At 40.0% G+C, this 21,237-nt stretch overlaps 1 protein-coding gene across 10 annotated transcripts in view; it reads left to right on the top strand.

Annotated features, from left to right (window-relative positions):
* Positions 1-715: 715 nt before the first annotated feature.
* The window catches only part of ZNF112 (zinc finger protein 112), a 35,127-nt gene continuing 14,605 nt past the window's right edge, over positions 716-21,237 (top strand). Inside the window, exons 1-4 of one of the 10 annotated variants that reach the window (XM_058529515.1) lie at positions 1,655-1,998; positions 15,374-15,518; positions 15,627-15,674; positions 18,416-18,542. In XM_058529515.1, the coding sequence (XP_058385498.1) occupies positions 15,660-15,674; positions 18,416-18,542 (142 nt within the window). In that variant the 5' untranslated portion in view covers positions 1,655-1,998; positions 15,374-15,518; positions 15,627-15,659. Of the gene's footprint in view, positions 743-1,601; positions 1,626-1,654; positions 1,999-5,847; positions 6,417-7,143; positions 7,294-14,551; positions 15,521-15,626; positions 15,675-16,038; positions 16,581-18,415; positions 18,543-21,237 lie in introns of those variants that run through there. The other 9 variants (XM_058529510.1, XM_058529513.1, XM_058529511.1 and 6 more) reach the window with 9 other exon arrangements.

Below are 21,237 nucleotides of genomic sequence, written 5' to 3'. Positions count from 1 at the left end.
GTGTAAGAGAGGAATTCAGACACCGACACAAAGGCAACAGCAAGCAAGCAGAGATTTATTAGAGGAAAGGTCAGATACACTCCAAGTGAGGAGCGGGCACTGCCAGAGAGCGCATCTGCCCCATGTCTTGGGTTAGTTTTATTTTTATTTGGGCTGTTTAGAGGGAATTTGCATTATCTGGTTATCTGCCAATAATGGTTTTCCCTCCATCCACACTTTGGGAGGGGGAGTTCTTGACCTTTTAGGGGAATCTCCGGAACTGTCATGGCAGCCATCCCCCAAGGAAGGGGGGCTAATGCATGTGGAATTTGTATGTAAATTAAAGAAAGGTCGCTGTCCTCTAGAGGTGTACAGCAGAAGGCTTTGTTTTGTGCACTCATTCGTGGTGGTTGAAAGTCTCACACTCTGGTGCTATCTGTATCATATGGGATGCCAGCAAGACCCCCTTCTTTGGTGTAGCGAGGTCTCCAGCTGTGATTCCCTGCTCTGGTCTGGATGCCAGTAAGATGCTCCAATGATATAGCAAGGTCTCCAATTATGATCTCCTGCTCATGTCTACCTGGCTACCTATTTCACTTCCATTTGCCTTATGACACACATTTCATAATCAGCGATTAAAGCCAAGAAAATGTGAGAAACATTTGCTGCTTCTGCTTTATGGCCTGATCAATGGTTGCATTTGTTCCTTGCGGATTCTTGGCATCTGCGTCCATTCTGTGGATCTTGGAATATACAGCTCATGGTAGGTAGTTCTGTCAGAGTTCTAGATGCATTCACACCCATGTAGAATAAAAAAGACAATGCAGTCAAAGTAAGGTTGAGATCCCGTATTCCTTCAATTCGGTGCCCAGTTTAGGTCAGCACAATTTCCTCTATTTGCATTTTTCGCCTGCACATCGATTCCTTTCTATAATCTGTTTTTTCTTCCTTCTTTCTGTCGCATTCTTCAAGCTTCTCTAGTCTCGCTTTATGGGGTAGTTTCTTGGAATAAATAGGTTGATAGAGTTTGCTTTTATTTTTGTCACGTTTGGAAGAAAGGATTTCAAGAAAAAAAAGGCGGGGGAGGGGGGTGGCCAAGCTTGACTAACAGTATAGAATTAATTTAGACTGACTATGCAAACGAGAATACCGACACTATCGAAATACTGACTGTCCAAAAGAGAAAGGGCAGCCTTGCAGAAAGGGCTGCCGCGCAGGAGATTCCGGGAATTGTAGTCCAGAAGATCCACAGGGTCAGAGACAATGACTCTCCCGAAAAGGCGCCTTGAATGCATGGTCTGCTGGAGAAAATACAGAACCATATAACAGAGCTCTCTCTGGACACATTTCGGCTCCAGGAAAGGGGATTTACGAAACTCGTTCCGGACCCAGGCGCTGGGACATACAGTCCAGATTCTCCACGCAGCAGCCGGCACTTCCGCCCTTGGAATGCGACGCAGTTTTCTGGGAATTCTGGGAAATGTAGTTCGGGAGCCCGGTAGTTGGATAACATCCGCTGCGGGAGGATGAGGCTGTGTCCCTGCTCCCGGCGGGAATTCTGGGAAGCGTAGTCCAGGAGGTCTCTGTAGGCAGAGTCACTTCCGCTCCAGGTACGCGAGGCCGCGGCCTTGGCTCTTCTCAAAGAGGTGAGCTCTCCCCTTCCCGGACCCTCGCCCCGCGTCCACGCGGACCCTTCTCCGCTTTGCTGTGGGCCGGTAGCGCCCAGGCCCGCGACCTTGGGGAGGAGAATCCGCCTGCGGCGAAGGGCGGGGTTTGCGTTCCGTTGAATGAGCCTCTGGAGTGTGGGCGGCGTGCATCCCGGCGCGGGGTCGGGCCGGGGTCGCGCGGCGCTGGGACCGAGGGTCTCCTGGGTTCTGACTTTCCCAGCCCTCCCCCGCCCGCCGGCCGGCGCCGCCGCTTCCACCAGTATGATATTGGGCCCGCATCTTCACGTCTCTGCCCCTCTTTCCTCTCCTTTAAGTTGCTTTCAGTGTCTTCCTGATGGAGTAATTTAGAGAGGTAAGTGAGAATGTAGCCGTGGAAGACTTGGGACAGAGCCTGGCTTGTGGTCAAAAACAGGTCCCTTGTTACTTTTACTTTTTAATTTCCGGAGAAGCGCTCAGTTCCCTGAAAGCTTCTGTGAACCCGGGATGGGGTCCCATCTCTGCAGGGTCCCCTGGCCCTTCTCTGATTCCTGAAGGAAGCGAGGCTGCACCCAGATTCTAATAATTTTTTTAACTTTTAATTTTATATTATTTTAAGGGGAGGGTCACTGCTGGGTGTTGTCTGGGATGTCCACTGTCATTATGCGGAGTTCTGATGAAGTTCCGATTTCTTTCAGCCTCTTTTCCTTCCCCAGCCTTGACTTCCTGACCACAGGCTGCAGGGAGGAGGGACTGACTCTGGCTTCTGGCAGCAGAGCCTCACCTGAGTAGGACTTAGCATTTTTCTTCCTCTTATGTTACCTCTTCTCAGGGGAGAAGATACTTCCTTCACTCGTCAGCAAATTCTTTTGCTACGAAGATGCCTTGATGTTTGTTGAATAAATGGAGGAAGGGATGGGGAGTACTTGGGCATGAGTAATAACCCTACTATTTAAACATTTAGTGCTAAACGTTATTCTAGGAGTTTTATATGAATTAACATATTTAACCCTCACAGGAACCCTATGGCGAGGGGGTGAACTGTTATTCCCATGTTAAAAATGAGGAATCTGAGACATGGGGAACCTAAGTTGTTTATCCTACGTCACACAGCAAGTAAGAGGCTGAGCTGGGATCTGAGTTTAGGTAGTTTCAATCTATTGCCTTAGTTCTTAACGCACTTTTAAGGCATTTTTGGATTTTTGTAGAGGGTCACAAAAGCTGTCAGTGAGCTTTGAGTTTTTGATAAGGTTTTTTTTAGTCATCTGCAATTTAATTGTATTTTATTTGAACTAGTATGTATAGTTCATATTCTGATTATAGAAATAATGACTGCATATTGTAGACAATTAATGAAAACATATGAAGTATAGAGAAAAAATTTACGCATAACCACAGAATGTAGAGATAACAATATTAATATTTTAATATTTTCCTGTTCGGTAGGTTTATTTTGGATTTTCCCTTCAGTTTTATAAAATAGATATCTAGGTTTTATTTCCCCTTATGTTTTTACTTTGGGAATTTATAAACATAGCTGAATGTAATAAGAATAAAATAATGAACCCAGGGAACCGTCAGCCAGCTTCAACTCTTGTTAACATTTGTCAGTCTTATAGCAACTCCCCCCCTCCATTTTTTTTTTTATTTTAGTATTTTAAAGCAGATCCCCAACATTGAGTCAGTATGCTGGTGATTGAACTGATTGTCATAACTGCCAAAATTTGATTATCATACATTGTTTATATCCAAGACCAAGACGAGATGATAGCAGCTACTCATAGGGTTTTCCTTCTTTGCGGCTTGGAGGATGGGACTTCTTGAGAAATCTAGAGGACGCAAGAGCATTGCCCTTTGGAGAGGGATGGTGATGAATTTCATTTTCCCATGTAGAGTTTGTCTTGTAGCTCTTTGTTTCTTCTCTCTCTCTTTGCATACACTGAAAGTTCTTGTGTTGCTGGGACCATGTCATATTTTTTTCTATGTGCACAGCACGCAGTACAAGGTTGGCAAGGGTTTGTAGTTAGAATAGCTACTCAACAGACAGCTGGCATCAAGGGTTTGCAGTGCAGAATTCCTGAAATTGGAATTAAGTAGCAAAACAGGATAGAAATAACCAATGGAGATATTCCTTAATCTCCCTTAATATTGGTGAGCTATAGAATCCACCAACTAATTCAGAGTGTTGAAAAGTTGAGCAATTTTTTTGATGTTCTAAAATATGCTAAGAAACACATTGGTAGAAATGATAATAGCTAACATTATAGACTGTGTTTTGTAATGAGGCTGTGTTTCCCATGGTTTACAGATGTTAACTTATTTCTCATAACAAACCTATTATTACCCTCATTTTACAGATGAGCAAACAGGTTTTTTAAAAACAATTATCGTACAGTAAAACTGACTCTTTTTTTCCTTTTGGGGTACAATTTCTATTAATTTTAACACAAGTATAGATTTGTATAATCACCACTGTCATCAGATACGGAACAATTCCCTCACCTACAAAAAACTCCCCTCCTATTTACCCTTTATAATCACCCTTCACCATGCCTGTGACTGCCAGCGACCACTATAACCCTATAGTTTTGTCTTTTTGAGCATATCATGTACATGGACTCACACCATACGTAACCTTTTGAGCCTGGATTCTTTCATTCAGCATATTGCCTTTGACATTCATCCAAGTTGTTGTATGTATCACTGCTTCATTAATTTTTATTGCCGGTTAATATCACATTTATGGATATACCATAGTTTAATCCATTCACCCGTTGAAGGATATTTGGGTTATTTCCAGTTTTTGGCAATTATGAATAAGCTACTATAAACATCTGTGAACAGGTTTTTTGTGCTTATTTCTCTAGCGTACATCACCAGGAATGGGATTGCTGGGTCATTTGGAAAGTGTATGTGTGACTTTATAAGAAACAGCCAAACTATTCCCCAGAGTATCTACCAATTTAGATTCCCACTAATGATGTATGAGAGTTCCAGTTGCGCCACATCCTTGTCAGCACTTAGTATTGTCTGCTTTTTTTTGTATTTTAGCCATTCTAATAGGGGTGTATTGGTATCTCATTGGGACTTTAGTTTACATTTCCCTAATGACTAATGATGTTCAGCAGACATATCTTTTCTACAGCTTATTTGCCATTCTTATACCTTGTTTGCCTCAAGTGTTTGTTTGTATGTTTTGCCCAGTTTTAAACTGGGTAATTGGGTTGTTTTCCTTATTGTTGTTTTTTGAAAGTTATTTATATATTCTGAATACAAGTCATCATCAGATATGTGATATGCAAATATTTCTTCTCAGCCTATAGCTTGTCTTTTCTTTCACTTAACAGTGTGTTTTGCAGAGCAAAAGTTTTTAATTTTGATGAAGTCTGATTTATCAGTTTTCTTTTATTCATTGTGCTTTGTCATGTCTAAGAATTCTACCTAACCCCAAGTCATGAAGATTCTCTATTATGTTTTCTTCTAGAAGTTTTATAGTTTTTATATTTAAATCTGTGATCCATTTTGAGTTAACTTTTTTATAATGTGGGAGTTAGGTTGAGGTTCATTTCTTTACATATGAATGACAGTATCCCAACACCGTAGTTTGGGTTTATTTCTGTTAAATTGATCTACGTGTATATCCCTTCACCATTACCAAGCTGTCTTAATTACTGTAGCTTGATAGTAAGTCTTAAAATTGGGTAGTTTGGGGGCCGGCCTGGTGGCGTAGTAGTTAAGTGCGCACATTCTGCTGCAGTGGCCTGGGGTTCCAGGTTGGATCCTGGGCATTGGACCGACGCACCACTTGTCAAGCCATGCTGTGGTGGCATCCCATATAAAGTAGAGGAAGATGGGCATAGGTGTTAGCCCAGGGCCAATCTTCCTCAGCAAAAAGAGGAGGATTGGCAACGGATGTTAGCTCAGGGCTGGCCTTCCTCACACACACAAAAAAAGTTGGATAGTTTGATTCCTCCAACTTTATTCTTCTTTTTGAAAATTGTTTTACCTATTCTGGTTACTTTGCCTTTCCATGTACATTTTGGAACAGCTTGTCTATATCTGCAAAAAAAATCAGCTAGGGTTTTCATTCATGTTATGTTCAATCTACAGACCTCTACCATGTTGAGTCCTCCAATCGCTGAATATAGTATGTCTCTCTGTTTATTTAAGAATTCTTCAATTTCTTTACATCCCCCATTTTGTAGTTTTCTCCATACAGATCCTAATACATATTTTGTTTAGACTTGTTCCTAAGTGTATCATTTATTCTTTTGGAGCTATTGTAAGCTGTATTGTTTTTAAATTTTGGTTTCCAGTTGTACATTGCCAGTATGTTAGAACTACACATGACTTTTGTGTGTTGACGATGGATTCTCCAACTGTGCTAAACTCACTAGACATTTTGTTTTTTGGTAAAGTCCTTAGGATTTTCCATATAGACACACATGTTGTATATGAATAGGGTCAGTTTTATTTTGTTTCTAATGTGTATACTTTTTATTTCTTTTGTCTTGCCTCATCGCACTGGCTGATTTTCAGAACAATGTTGAATAGGAGTGGTGAGAATGTACATCTCTGCCTTGTTCCCAATCATAGGGGAAAGCATTTTATAAGTTCTCTTATATTATTAGTTTGTGAAAGTTTTCCATGAATGGATGTTGTATTTTGTCAAATCCTTTTCTGTGTTGTATGATATTATTTTTCTTTCTTCTTTAGACTGTTAACATGATGGATTAGATTGATTAATTTCCAAATATTGAAGCCAGCCTTTCATTTCCAGGATAAATCTCACTTGTAAGTGGTGTACTATTCCTTTTCTATGTTGTTTGATTTGATTTGCTGGTGTTTTGTTGAGGATTTTTGCAATTATGTTCATGAGAGATATTGGTCTGCAGTTTCTTTTTTTGTACTGTGTTGGTCTAGTATCGGTAATTCTGGCCTTATAAAATGAGTTGGAAAGTGTTCCTTTTTCTTATATTTTCAGGAAGAGATTGTGTAGAATTAGTGTTATTTCTTTGTTAAATGTTTGGTGGAATTAATCAGGGAAATAATTTGGCTTGGAGATTATATATTGGAAGGTTATTAACTATGAATTTAATTTCATAACTATTATGTTATGAAACTATTAAATAGATAACTCTTTACCATTAAATAGATAACTATTATGTTATCTATTTAATCTTGGGTATGTTTTGGTAGTTTGTAATTTTCAAGGAATTGATCATTTCATCTAAGTTTTCAACTTTATGTGTGTAGAACTTTTCTTAGTATTCTCTTATTCTTTTTCATGTCTGCCAGGTCTGTAGTGACATCTACTCTTTCATGCTGATATTGGTAATTTTTGTCCGTCTCTTTTATTCTTTGACATTCTTGCTAGAGGTTTTATTATGTAAGAAAACTGTGGGGTTTCATTGATTTTTCTCTATTACATATCTATTTTCAATTTTGTTAATTTCTACTTTTACCTTTCATGTTTCCTTTCTTTTGCTTGATATGGGTTTATTTGGTTTCTCTTTTCTAGTATCTTAAGTGTACTTTATAGGTGTCTTGTAAGAAGTTGAGAAAAATCCCAAAACAGGATAAACTCAAAGCAGTCCAGGCCCACACACGTCGTAATCAGACTGCTGAAAACTGAAGACAAGGAAAGAAACTTGAAATCAGCCAGAGGAAAGTAATGCATTCCCTTTATGCCCTAGTGTCATATATTGCATGTGTATACTTTGAAAACCGCAATGTTATCATTTTTGCTTCCAACAGTAAAATATATTGTAAAGCACTCAAGAAAGGAATCATCTGTGATGTTTTCCCAGATATTTACCATTCTCTTTTTCCTCCTTCCTCCTACTGATCCATATTTCTTTCTCTTTCATTTCCTTTGAAGAATTTCCTTTACCAATCCTTTTAGAGCAAGTCTGCTGCTATGAATTCTCTTAGTTTGTCTAAGAATATCTTTATTTCACCTTCATTCCTGAATATTTTTCTAAACTATTTCCTGAGTATACGTTTCTGCATTGACAGTTCTTTTCTTTCACTACTTTAAAAGTACTGTGCCACTTCCTACTGGCCTCTGTGGTTTCTGATGAGAATCTGGATTCATTTGAATCATTGTATCCCTGTAGGTAGCCTTGGATCCGGTTCCAAACCGACTTCTTTAGAATTTTGAGGGGGTGGGACCAAGGATCTTCATTTTAACAGAAACCTCAGGTGATTATTATGCCCTTCAAGGTTGACAGGTGCTTGTCAAACAGCCTCATTCAGTTTTTAAAATTATTGTTTAAACCTACACACAGTAGAATTATTTTTGGTGTACAAATTCTATGAGTTTCGACAATTGTGTTATACTACAAATGTGGTGGGAATGGAGATCTTGCTTGTTTCAAACTTTTGACAGCGCTGGAAATTTCTAAAGTAGTTTGGCATTACTTGTGATTCAAACAAAATTAGTTGTCACTGAAATGACTTTACTACAGTGGTGGGTTTTGCCTTCTACTTTTAGGTTGACTTCATTAACCAACCATCGTTGAGTCTGCAGCTAAGCTCATTTCCAAAGCCATTCACTATTTGATAATAGTGGTTGAGGGCAATTTTTACATTCAGAAATCCTGAGATTCAAAAAAAAAATGACAATAAAACTTTATATGCTGCTCAGCCATTGAAAGGCTGTGTGGTAGGTCAAGTCAGGATATTCAGCTGCTATTTCTGACAAAATTCGTGAAACTGATGATGGTTAAGTCCGTGAGAGTGAATGAAGTTCATTGTCGATGCTTACTGGTTCAATAGCACGTGATATATTGAAATATATTTCTGCAAATTACCTGCTGATGAATAATACAGAGAATAACCATAGGCTTTCAACACTTACATTTCACAAGCTTTATTAATTTAAAACCAGTTTCAACATGTCCTAGCAGATTACACTTCATGTTATACTGAATTAGTATCTTTTCAACGTCTTTGAAAATATATTCAGCTATAGTTGTTCTAACGCAGACTATTCCTAGAGGCCAGTTAAGTCACTTCAAACTTGGCTTTGATTCATTTTATAAACAACTGCTGAGCAACATCACTGACATATGTTGAATTATCAAGAGCCAAATAAAATTTATCAGAATCATTACCCTTGTATTTTATTTCTTTTTTTTGTGAGGAAGATCAGCCCTGAGCTAACATCTGCCAATCCTCCTCTTTTTGCTGAGGAAGACTGGCCCTGGGCTAACATCCGTGCCCATCTTCCTCCACTTTATATGGGACGCCGCCACAGCATGGCTTGACAAGCAGTGCGTCAGTGCGCACCCGGGATCCGAACTGGCGGCTGGAGCGCGTGCACTTAACCGCTTGCGCCACTGGGCCGGCCCCATTTCGCTTGTGTTTTAATCGACTATGATATGTTCCCATTGTGTTCAACTCTTCAAACAACTGTTCTAATAATCTTAAACAAATTTGTTTTCTCTGGACACATTTCTTTGACTGCTATAATCAAATATGACTTAGTTAACTCCTCATTGGTAAATTACTTTGCTTGAGTCAGAGATAGAAGCTGAATATCTGAATATTCAAAACTTACTTTGATTGAAGCCTCATTTTATTTATTTTTATGAAGAAATTCTGTCCAATGAGATATTTTAAATTTTCTAATTTTTCTGACCATTGCTTTACCGTGAATCGAGGATATTTGTGGTGAGTGCTTAGTCTGATAATGTTAAAATGTTATATTCCTTTAGTAGAGCTGTGTTGTCACCGCATAGTAAGCAAAAGACTGCCATCTAATTCAATAACAAAATATTTCACTTCCAGTGTGCCTTTTTGAAGTGTGTCGCACTTCCAATGCAACATTTAAAGTCTGCTTTTCTCTTTTTGTTTTGACATGATGAGTATGTGCTGGTAATAAAAAATTACGGTGTTGTGGTACAGCAGTACCTGTGGGACTTGAAGTGCTGTTCAGTTATAACTGGGTCACTGTGATTTGTATTGTGCTTAACAACAGTACAAAGAAATGAGAGTGGCTTGTGTGCTCTCTTTTGCGGCTACACAACTCCACTGCTGTAGGTTGAAAGCAGCCAAAGGCAGTGCATAAACAGAGGAGCATGGCTGTGTCCCATAAAACTTTATGGACACTGAAATTTGAATTTCATGTCATTTTCATGTGTCATAAAATATTATTATTTAAAAAATTTTTTCCAACCATTTAAAAAAATCAGTGTTAGTCCATCACTAAGAAAAAACTATTGTTAGCTCACAGCCTGAATAGAAACAAGCCAGGGGCCTGTATAGTGGCCATATTTTGCCAACTCTTGATTTTGTCTAGTATTTTTGTGTTTTCCAGTACATTATTTATGTTTATTTTGGATTTATTGATTTCTGTCTTATGTTTATTATTATTTTTTTCCATTTGCTTTAGGTTTAATTTACTTGCCCTTTTTTTCCTAGTTCTTAGCTTAGATAATTGATTTGACCCCTTCTCTTTTCTAACGTACACATCATTGAATACATTTCTCTGTAATGTCTGCTTTAGCTGCATCTCATACATCTTGATATGTTGTGTCTTCATTTTGATCCCGTTCTAAATATACTCTAATTTCTTTTGTGACTTTGGCCCATTGGTTGCTTAGAAGTATGCTGTTTAATTTCCAAATGTTGGGAGATTGTCCAGATATTTTTTGTTAGTCATTTCTAGTATATTCTATTAGAGTTAGAGAAAATACTTTACAGGATTTAAAATTCTTATAAAATTAATGTTTGTTTTATGAAAAAAGCAATATCTGGAATAAAAATTCATTTAATGGGCTCAGTAGCAGACTGGAGAAGATGAAGGAAAGAATCAATGAACTTGAAGATATATGAATATAAATATTACAGTCTGAACAATAGAGAGGAAAAAAACATTGAAAAAATGAGCAGAGCCTCAGGGACTTGTGGGACAATATCAGAAATCTAGTGTTCATGACATTGGAGTCTCAGGAGGAGAGGAGAGGAATATTTCTGTGGGAGTAATGGCTGAAAACTCCCCAAATTTGGTGCGAGACATACATTTACAGATTCAGGAAGCTCAGTGAATACCAAATACAGTACATTCAAAGAAAAGCACTGCCAGATACGTCACAATCAAACTGCTGAAAATTAAAGATAAAAATTCTTGACTACACCTGGAAAAAATGACACATTATATGTAGTAGAACAACGATGAAAATAAGTAAAGATTTCTCATGGGAAACCATGGAGTCCACAAAATGTTGGAATGACATCTTTAAGATACTTAAAGAAAGGAATTGTCAACTCAAAATTCTATATCCAGTGAAAATTCCCATCAGGAATGAAGGGGGAGAAATGTCACACGCATGCTAAAAAGGAGGCTAAAGGAATTCTTTAGCGTAAATGGAAATGATACCAAATGGGAACTAGGAACTTCAGAAACGAAGAAGGAGCAACAGAAATAGTAAGTTTTTTGGTAAATGTAAAATATTGTTTTTCTTTTCTTAAAAATATACATGACTGTGTAAAGTAAAAATTATAACTTTCCTGGCTAAAGTATCATATATAGAGGAATACATACAACAACCAAAACTTGAAGGGAGGAGAGTTAAGGGAACTATTTGACAGTAAGGCTTCTGCTTTTTGGAAATGGCACAATAATGCTAAGTACACTGTGAAAGATTAGATATGTATATTGTATCCCTAGAGGAAAAACAAAACAAAACAGGAGATAGAGCTAGAAGCTAATAAATAAATTAAAATAAATGGAGTACTAAAAAAAAAAATTTCAAATAACCCAAAAGAAGGCAGAAAAGGAGTAAAAGAGAAACAAAATCAGGGAAGAGAAACAGGAAAAAAGAAAATAAAATGATGGACTTAAATCCAGCCACATCAAAAATTACATGAAATGCTAGTGGCCTGAATACATTAATTAAAAGAGATTGTAAGATTGGTTAAAAAATAAGAACCATGTATATGCTGTCTAAAAGACCCCCACTTTAGATATACGAACATAGATAGATTACAAGTTAAAAGGATAAAAAAGGTATACTATGCGAAAGAAAGCCAGAGTGGCTACATTAATATCAGACAAAGTAGATCTCAGACCAAGGACTATTACCAGGGATAAAGAGGGCCACGACACCAAGGGTCGGTTCACCGAGTAGACATGACAGTCCTAAATGTGTATTCACAAAACAATAGAGCTTCAAACGATATGAAGAAAACCTGAGAATTGAAACAAGAAATAGAGAAATCCACCATTATATATGGAGATGTCAATGCTCTTTTGTCAGCAATCAACAGAACAAGTAGACTGAAAATCAGTAAGAATACAAAAGACCTGAACAATACTATTAACCAACCTGACCTCATTGACGTGTCTAGAACACGCCATCCAAAAACAAAAGAATGCACATTATTTTCATGAGCTTCAGTTTTGATCATTTCTGTTGACCTGTCTTTGAGTTCATTGATGTTTCTGCTCTGTCTCTCCCCCTCAGTTGCAGGTTTCTATGTAGTAGGGACTGTGTCAAGTTTTCACTATGCCTATTGCTGAGCCTAGGGATTGGCAGAGATAAGTTATTCAGTACCTATGTGTGGTTGGGGTAGCTTTCCAACTGGCAGCAGGAAATAGGGACCTTCAGGTCCGTGAGATTGTATTCAGATTTTCTGAAAATGGTTGTGGGAGAAATAAACAATGTAAATATTCCCTGTCCTTTATCTCAATCAATTTTGGTTGGATGCCTAAGCCAACACTTTTTTCAGAATATTCGATAGTTACTGACCTAAAGTAAATGTACTTAGAAACAAACTAGCGCTGGTGTGTAGCTTCTGTATTTATTTCATGGTGACAATAATGAGGATGATACTAAAAATAGCTAATGTTTATTGGGTGCTTATTACGATCCACACTGACTTGCTAATGCTTTGATGTATTAACTCATTTATCCCTCATAATAATCCTACTTTTATCTCCATTTGACAGTTGAAGAAAGAGAGGCATCAGAAGGTTAATTAACTCACACAAGTTTATTCTGCCAGTAAGTGGCAGAATCAGGATTGAAACTTGGCAGCCTGTTCTGCAGCCTGGTCTCTTGGCCAAAACCCTCTGCTTTCATTAAACTGGCAAAGTGGGTTTTAGGAGTTAATGAGGCTGCAGCTAAACCCGTTAAAAGGTGCCCTGGAGCAGAGGACACGGAAGCTGAGTGTTAAAAGCTAAGAGGGTCTAGGATGCAGGTGGGCAAACTACTGCCCTTGGCTTGTTTTTGTGAACCTCCCCTCGCCCCCAGCTACGAATGGTTTTTATATTTAAAGGATTGTAAAAAGGAAAAAAAAAAAGAACAATATTCGGGCTGGCCCCGTCGCACAAGTGGTTAAGTGCGCACTGCGGTGGCCTGGAGTTTGCCCGTTTGGAACCCCGGGCGTGCACTGACGCACCGCTTGTGAAGCCAGGCGTCCCATATAAAGTAGAGGAAGATGGGCACGGATGTTAGCCCAGGGCCAGTCTTCCTTAGCAAAAAAAGAGGAGGATTGGCATTGGATGTTAGCTCAGGGCTGGTCTTCCTCACAAAAAAAAAAAAAAAACAACAATATTCAACAGAGACAGTGTGTGGACTGCAAAGCCCAAAATATTTGCTGCCTGTCCCTTTATGAGAAAAAGTTGGCCAACTCCTGATCTAGGTGAGAAGGGAGGGAGGACAGAAGGAACAGCACATGCAAAGGCCTGGAGGCTTCCCTGTGAGGTCAAGTGATTGACACGGCTGGAGATTACAGGGAGAGAGGATTTGGAGGAAAAATGAGCAGACACGGATGACTCCTCTGTGTGTGGCTTGCTGAGAATCTCGACTCGCTCCAGAGGCACTGGGCAGCCATGCACGTGCTTTAACCAAGAAAGGAGCAATATCAGACTTTAACTCTCTCAAACATGAAGAAACAAGGACATTGTATAGGATGCCCACTGTTTAAATGCCTCTTTAACATGAATTGCCTTATAGTCTGAATTCTCCAAGTCCCTTGGATGATTAGTGACCCCTATTGCTTGATGAAACCTGTGAGACAGATCTAAACTGGAAGCCTGTCTCCACGCTGAGTGTAAAGAGACATCGACAGCTCATTGCTGCTCTTTCCTCTCAGAGACAGCCCCAGGAGCGGCTTATAGTGGGGAGCAGTGGGGAGCTGGGACTCGGAAGGCCTGCTCTGCTCCTGGCTTCTGTATTCTCCGGTCATTTCCTTTACTCATTGAGAGGCTGAATGGCCTAGTGGTTAATTGTGTGGGCTCAGCTTGCAAACTGTCTGTATTCATCTCATAGTCTGTAGTTTGCAACCCTCTCTGCAAACTGGAGTCACCTGGGGGAAGGGGGCTTCATAAAAACTCTTCCTCCCAGATCCTGATTTATGGATCCCGGACTAGAGTTGGGCATTGGTATTATTTTTTTAAAACTTCCCTGTGATACCAGTGAGCTGGCGTATTGAGACCACTGTCCTGGTAATTAGGAACACAGACTTTGGGCTAATAATCCTGGCTTCTCTGCTGACTGAATGGATAATTATGAGCAAACAACTTAAAAATCTTGATGCTTTAATATTCTCACCTGTAAAAATTGTCCCAACCTCTTGGGTTGTGAGGATTAAATGAGGCAATTCCTCTAAAGAATGTTTGGCTGTTGACTTCCAGTCTGGCTTTGGGAGCTCCTTCCCTGTTCTCCCAAAGGACCCTGTTTAAACTCTCATCTGGCCTCTGTCAGTGTGTAGTCTAATTGTGGATTTCCAAATTGGTCTCCCACACTAGGCTGTCAGCAGCTGGATCTGGGAGCTGTATCCTTTTTAGGTGATCCGTAAATATTGGGTAAGTGAAAGAAAACTCAGCTCCTTTACTGCTAATTACGCAGCCAGGTTAATACTTGTTGCTGATAGTTGTGCATACATTCTGTGGATTCTACATGGATTCTACAGCAGTGGCCCATGTGGGCAGGGACTTGGGAAGGGACGGGCGTCCTACTGGAGTGGCAGAAATCCTCTCTACGGTGGTCCTAAAAGGCTCTGTCTTACTCATAGCCCACAAGTAGCCCTTTTTTGAGTTCTTTCTCTTCCACAGATGACCTTGAAGTTGCTTGAGAACAGTAAATAACCTTGAAGAAGAACCCAAGAAATTAACTCCCTGGTCTCCAAATCCTCCCAAGGGTCAAGCCCTGAGCCAATGCTTTACACAAATATGAGAAATATAGTAGCATCACAGGCTTCATTCCTCTTTCATTATATCCAGGTGGGAAGAGGGAGGTACTTTTTGAACCTCCTCTGGCTTCAGGAAGAATATTCACCAGCCATTAAACTTTTCAGAGGGTGGTCTCAATGTCTAAGCAAATGTTGATCCCGGAGCAACAAATGATTAAGTAAGAAGCCGTGATCCCCGCCATGCAGATGTCTTAACAAGACACGTTTGCAAGGACAGTTTTATGGTGCAGAACAGTACTTGCTTCTTTGCAGCTGCAAGATAATAGAAAATGTTGGTATGGTTACAGCAGTTTTCCACTACTCACACATATAATCTTAACAACAATCTTCTAATGTTGGTGCTATTACAATCTTAATGTTGCAGATTACAGAAATGAAGCATAGAGAGGTTAATGAATTTAACCATGGTTGAATATATATAGCAAATATATAGCCCTGTCAATATATAGCCAATATATAGCAATGCCAGGTTTTGAAAACAAATTCTGTCCCCAGCGTCCACTTTTAACCAGTACTCTCCACTGCCTCTCCTTTCCCACATTACCCAGGATCTGAACGAGTCCCTTGGGAGCAGAGAGGTGTGAGGACTGCTGGGTACAGCTGTGCAGGCTGTCCCTCCCTCCTATGCCTGTGGGCATCCTGCCAGGCTAGCCCAGTGGCAGCTGGAACCCAGCCCACACTCGGCCTGCTGAGGTGTGCGTGGCTGCGTCTGCCTGGGGGGAGGGCCACATTTTTCTAATTTGCACAAAGATCCATTTTCCTTTCTCTCATGGCTTCTTACTCCTTGTTCTGCCTTCTCAGGTCTCTGCCTTTCCTTAGGAAAAGGAGGAGAAAATGATCAAGTTCCAGGTGAGTTTGATTTTTATTTCTGTCACATAACATGTTCCTTCATTTATCAGTAAGTGGGCACCTTTTTTCTCTTCCTTGACAAGAGTGAAGAATGACAGCTGACATTTAATGCCATTTATGTACCATGCTCTTTTGTTTCATTTTTTAAAATTTTCTTTCAGTTTTTGTTTTATCATTTTATTTACAGATAATAGTGTAAAAGAGAAAAGAAATGAAAAAATGAAAACACCCACGCCTTATTACCCTGCTTATAAATGACTTGTTTTTTCCAGTCATTTTAATATGCATTTATAACTATACTTTCAATAATAGAGACAGTTTAGATTTTTTTTCACTTAAAATTATAGCACTTAATTTTTGTCATCTAATCTTATTTCAATGAGCTGTTGTATTTCCTTCCCTTTTTCACTCTTCCCCATTCACAAGCTTTTAAGTTCTTGAGGATGCTTGCACTTTTACACAGCAGTATCAGTTTTCCCACGTATAATCTTTACTCGAAAAGCAATTTTGACAGAATGCTAATATTATTTGTCCTCATGGTCTAGGGACTCAAAACTAAAAAAAACCTTGTTTTTCCCTAAGTCGTGCCTCGGGTGCTTTATAACAAGAATATCTAAAGGATGGTTTTGTCTGACAGGGTCACAGTGAGGCTGAACTCAGGAAAATATAGTGTTAGATGTTGTCATATAAAAAGAGCTAGATTCTTCCTAGCGTCTGAAGCTTTCTCTGTGTGTGTCTCTGCGTTTCACTATTCCTGTATTTATTTTATTAAAACAATATAGGTACTTAATTTAAAAATTTTAGTCCTACTATAGGACAAGCAGGCACTTTCCATCTGTCCCTTTTTCGCTGCTCTCAGGGGACTTAGAGTCACCTGCACTGTTACCATGAAGATAAGAGGTTCTGGTAAGTTCAAGTCCTGCTCACGTTCCTACAGGAGACAAGTGTCCTGCCAGCCCCAGAGCCTTTGCCTTCTGGGTCAAGAGAATCAGGCATACCATTTGGGTGGGAAGAGAGGAAACAAGACCCCAAACCAAACCAGAGTTCTCACTCAGAGACCATGACCTGAGGTTGTGATGTTTGGAGCTCCAGCCAGAACAAATGCAGTGTTGAACAGGTCTTCACGTCAAAAATTTAAATTTCCCTGATGAAAAATTTACAACACAGATAGCAAAGTGGAATGAAAAATATTTACAACATACATGGAAGAAAAGGCCTTAATGTCGCCCAAATGAATATTATTATGAAACAAGACATAGAGATGACCAGCAAATATATGAAAAGAGTGATCTTCATTACTAATCAACTTTGTGAAAATTTTTCTAAATAAGTGGTTTTTTCGTCCAAAATTTACTTCTGAAATTATCAAAGATTTTTTTTAAGTTTTCATGTCCAGGGTTGGCCAGGGTATGGAGGTTTAGGGATTTATGCTTTCTTGGAAGAAGAGTAAGCTGGAAAATTTTTGGGGGAGGAAATACCTGCCATTATGATTTCAAAAACTTGAAAGTTACTATTCTTCCACATTACTTTTTCGAATTTATTTTAAGAAGATAATCAACAGAGTTCCAGGGACTAAGGTCTATGTGAAAGGATTTTTTTTGCAACATTGTTTATAATAGATAATCTAAAACTAAGTAAGTGTGCATTATTTGGGTCAGTTCATTATATTCTAGATCATCAGTTCCTTGAATTACTCTGCAGCCCTGAAGTGGGATGGCAGAGGTGATGACAATAAGAATCATAATAGTAGCTAACATTTGTTGGGTACTTACCGTGAGCCAGGTACCGTTCCTAAGTGCTTTGCCTATCGTCCCTCATTTTAGGACCAGTACCCTATGGTAGAGGTGTCAGCATACAAGTCAGGAAAGGATGAGGGGCTTGTCCAAGGTCACACAGCCAGCATGGGGCAGAGCTTTCCAGGGTGAACACAGGCAGGCAGGCTCCAGAGCTGTAACCAGACCACAGCACCATAGACACTGCTCTCTATATGGGGCACAGATGATGAACCACATACTTGAAAAGTCAAAGGGACTGATAGCCTGGGGAAACAGACTCCATCTCACACAGTTGGAAATAAAGCTTTTCTGGGGAAAATGGCTTTATTAATAATTTAAAAACATTAGTAGTCCATGATGCAGCAGAATTCTGGGACTTACCTCTGCTAACAAAAGGCAGCAGTTTATTATTATTTATTATTATTATTATTATTATTATTTTTTTTGTGAGGAAGATCAACCTTGAGCTAACATCCATGCTAATCCTCCTCTTTTTGCTGAGGAAGACCGGCTCTGAGCTAACATCTATTGCCAATCCTCCCCCCCCCCCTTTTTTTTTTCCCCCCAAAGCCCCAGTAGATAGTTGTGTGTCACAGTTGCACATCCTTCTAGTTGCTGTATGTGGGACACGGCCTCAGTGTAGCCGGAGAAGCGCTCGGGATCCAAACCCGGGCCACCAGCAGCGGAGTGCGCACGCTTAACTGCTAAGCCACGGGGCCGGCCCAAAAGGCAGCAATTTAGCGTGCGAGGATTTCTGTTCCTGCAGCCCTTTGGGTGGATGGAATTAAGAGTGTGAAGGCAAACAAGGTAGTTACTTAAATTTGACTCGGGCGCCTCAGAATCCAGAAGAGCTTTCCATTCTTACACTGGAAGGGAAGTGTCTGGATGTCACTGTCCAGACACTGGACAGTGTCTCAGTGCTGCCCCTCTTCCGTAAATATAGTCTGCGTGTGCTTGATGTTGTAGAAGCTGGTGACCTTCGAGGACGTGGCTGTGGTCTTCACGGAGGAGGAGCTGGGACTGCTGGACTCCGCCCAGAGGCAGCTGTACCGAGATGTGATGCTGGAGAACTTCAGGAACCTGCTCTCTGTGGGTGAGGACAGGCGCCCTCTGTACTCAGTGTCAGCCTCCTGGGGTGTCTTGCGTGCTCAGCTGCTTGAAACTCTGGGACTTCTGAGCTTGGGGACCTAGGAGGCCTAATAATCCGTGTGCATCATGGACAAGATGTTCCTGATGTTTCTGTCCAGACAAAAATCTGTCCTTTGTACTATAAATGGGCAAACTGTGGTCCTGCCCCATGCTCTGTCATGAAATTAGTTTAGTGGGTTGCTGCAGCTTTTTTGTTTTTCAGGATGCTGGTAACTATAACTGTTCATTAACTTGGTTTTTGGAGGTATGTTGTTTTTTGCTTTAACGATGTATTTATAAATAACTTTAAACTTACAGAAAATTTACAGAAGTAAAAATATAGAACAAGAACACCCATATAGGGGCTGGCTCAGTGGCGTAGCGGTTGGGTTGTGTGCTCCACTTCAGCGGCCCGGGGTTCGCAGGTTCAGATCCCAGGCGCAGACCTATGTACCACTTATCAAGCCATGCTGTGGCAGCGTCCCATGTAAAGTAGAGGAAGATGGGCACAGATTTTAGCCCAGGGCCAGTCTTCTTCAGCAAAAAAAGAGGAGGATTGGCATCAGATGTTAGCTCAGGGCTAATCTTCCTCACCGAAAAAAAAAAACAAAACACCCATATAGCTTTTACCTTGATTCACCTGTAGTGACATTTTATCCTATTTGCTTTATCATTTATGCTCATGTTCTGTCTTTCTCCATATATATTTATGTATATGTATGAAAACATATGTATAGACATAATATTTTTTTCTGAACCATTTGCAGGTAATTTACATACACCATGGCCCTTTATCTCTCTGTATATGCAGAGTTCAGGGACCCCCAAGGCTACCCTCAGGCTTAATAATTTGCTAGAAGGACTCTCAGAACTCACTGAAAGCCGTTATACTCATGGTTACAGTTTACCACATGGAAAGGATACAGATTAACATCAGTCAAGGGAAGAGGTGCCTGGGGCAGAGTCCGGGAGAGTTTCCAGCACGGACTTCCAGTGGCCTTCTCCAGTGGAGTTGTGAACAGCCCTGACTCTGCCCGGCAGTCATATGTGATGGTTCACACCGAGTATTACAGACCGAGCCTTGGTGTCCAGAGCTTTTACTGGGGCTCAGTCCTGTGGATGTGGTTGGACACCTGTGTGGCTGACTTTAGTTTCCAGCCCCTCTGGAAATCGAGCTGATAGCACGTGGTCCAAAGCCCCCACCATAAATCACGTTGTTAAACTGTCTGGTTTGGCCCAAAGCCTCCTGGTAAAAAAAGACGCTTTTATCAGGCCAACATCGCAAGGGTTTAGAGATCACCTCCCAAAGGTAAGGGAAAAGCCAACCCCGCTCTGGGCAAGGCTAATTCTTTACTGAACAGTATGTTTTATAGAAATACGAATATTCTCTTACATATCCCCTGTGCAGATACAATACTTTTGTCCAATCTATTGTTTATGCTCTAATTTTATCAATAGAGCCAATTATATTATTCAAAGCATATTTTTCTCCCTCCAGGCCAAGATCTAGTCTAGAATCTAGTCCAGCTGTCATGTCCCTTTAGCCTCCTTTAATTCAGAACACTTCCACAGCATGTCTTTGTCTTTTATGACAGTGACATTTTTGAAGAATAATATTACCCCCTCCCCTGTTTTTAATAGAACACTCCTAATATTTCCTCAAAATTAGATTCAGATGATCCATTCTGGCTGGAACTCTACATTGGTAATGGTGTGTCCTTCTGAGGGTGTCACAGCTAGAGGCGCACCATCTGTCCCTCATTGGTGATGTAATTTTGATCACCCAGTCAAGATGTTGTCCAGTTCCTCCTCTAGGAGCTTGCTGCACTTTCCCTCTTGCCATCTTAGGGCAACACTTTAAGAACACACGAATATTTCCCTGTAGATAGAGCATCCAGCCATGATTCTTGCCTTATCCAGTCTTTATCATGATAGTTACAAAATGATGGTTTTCTGACTTAGTGCTTCCTTCACATTTAAGTCAGCACTTGGTGTTCTACAGTAAGCAACAGCTTCCCTTCTCAACCATTTATTTATGTTATTTGTAGGAACTTGTGAAATTCTTTATTTAAAAGTGGTTTATAATTTATTACTGCAATTATTTTGGTGCTAAAGTTGTCCCAAATTTGGCCCCTTTAACTGACTCCTGTGCCTGTAACATGCCCCCAGCATTTTTTTGAGCACTTCCTTACTTTATGGCATAGCATGATGTTCTGTGTTCATCTTTTACTTAGACCCAGCTCTGGAATCATCCATTTCTTTTGTTGGGGAATGGTATTTAACACCAAGGTCTGGATGCTAGTATTGCGATTGCCGCTATGATGTCTTTGTTTCTTGTCTCAGAGGACAGAGCTCGGAGGCAGGCATGTGTGTGTGTGTGTGTATACACAAACATTCATATACCTAACACAACACACATATAAATATGTATACATACGAATAGATGTTCAATTTCATTCAAAATAAGAGATGTTAATTAAAATTATACTGAAATACCATTCTTACCCATGAGATTGGCAAAAATTTAAAATGTTAACACTGCTTTGAGCAACACTGTGGGGAATAAGGTACTTTCATGCGTTGAAAGTAGGAATGCAAGGTGACACAATCCCTATCTAACAAAAGTAAGTTTTACCCTTTGCCAGCAATTCACCTCTAGG

Source organism: Diceros bicornis, chromosome 34, assembly GCF_020826845.1.
Source record: "Diceros bicornis minor isolate mBicDic1 chromosome 34, mDicBic1.mat.cur, whole genome shotgun sequence".
Taxonomy (NCBI): domain Eukaryota; kingdom Metazoa; phylum Chordata; class Mammalia; order Perissodactyla; family Rhinocerotidae; genus Diceros; species Diceros bicornis.
Note: the sequence above shows the minus strand (reverse complement) of the source record. Positions and strands in the feature narration are given on the sequence as shown.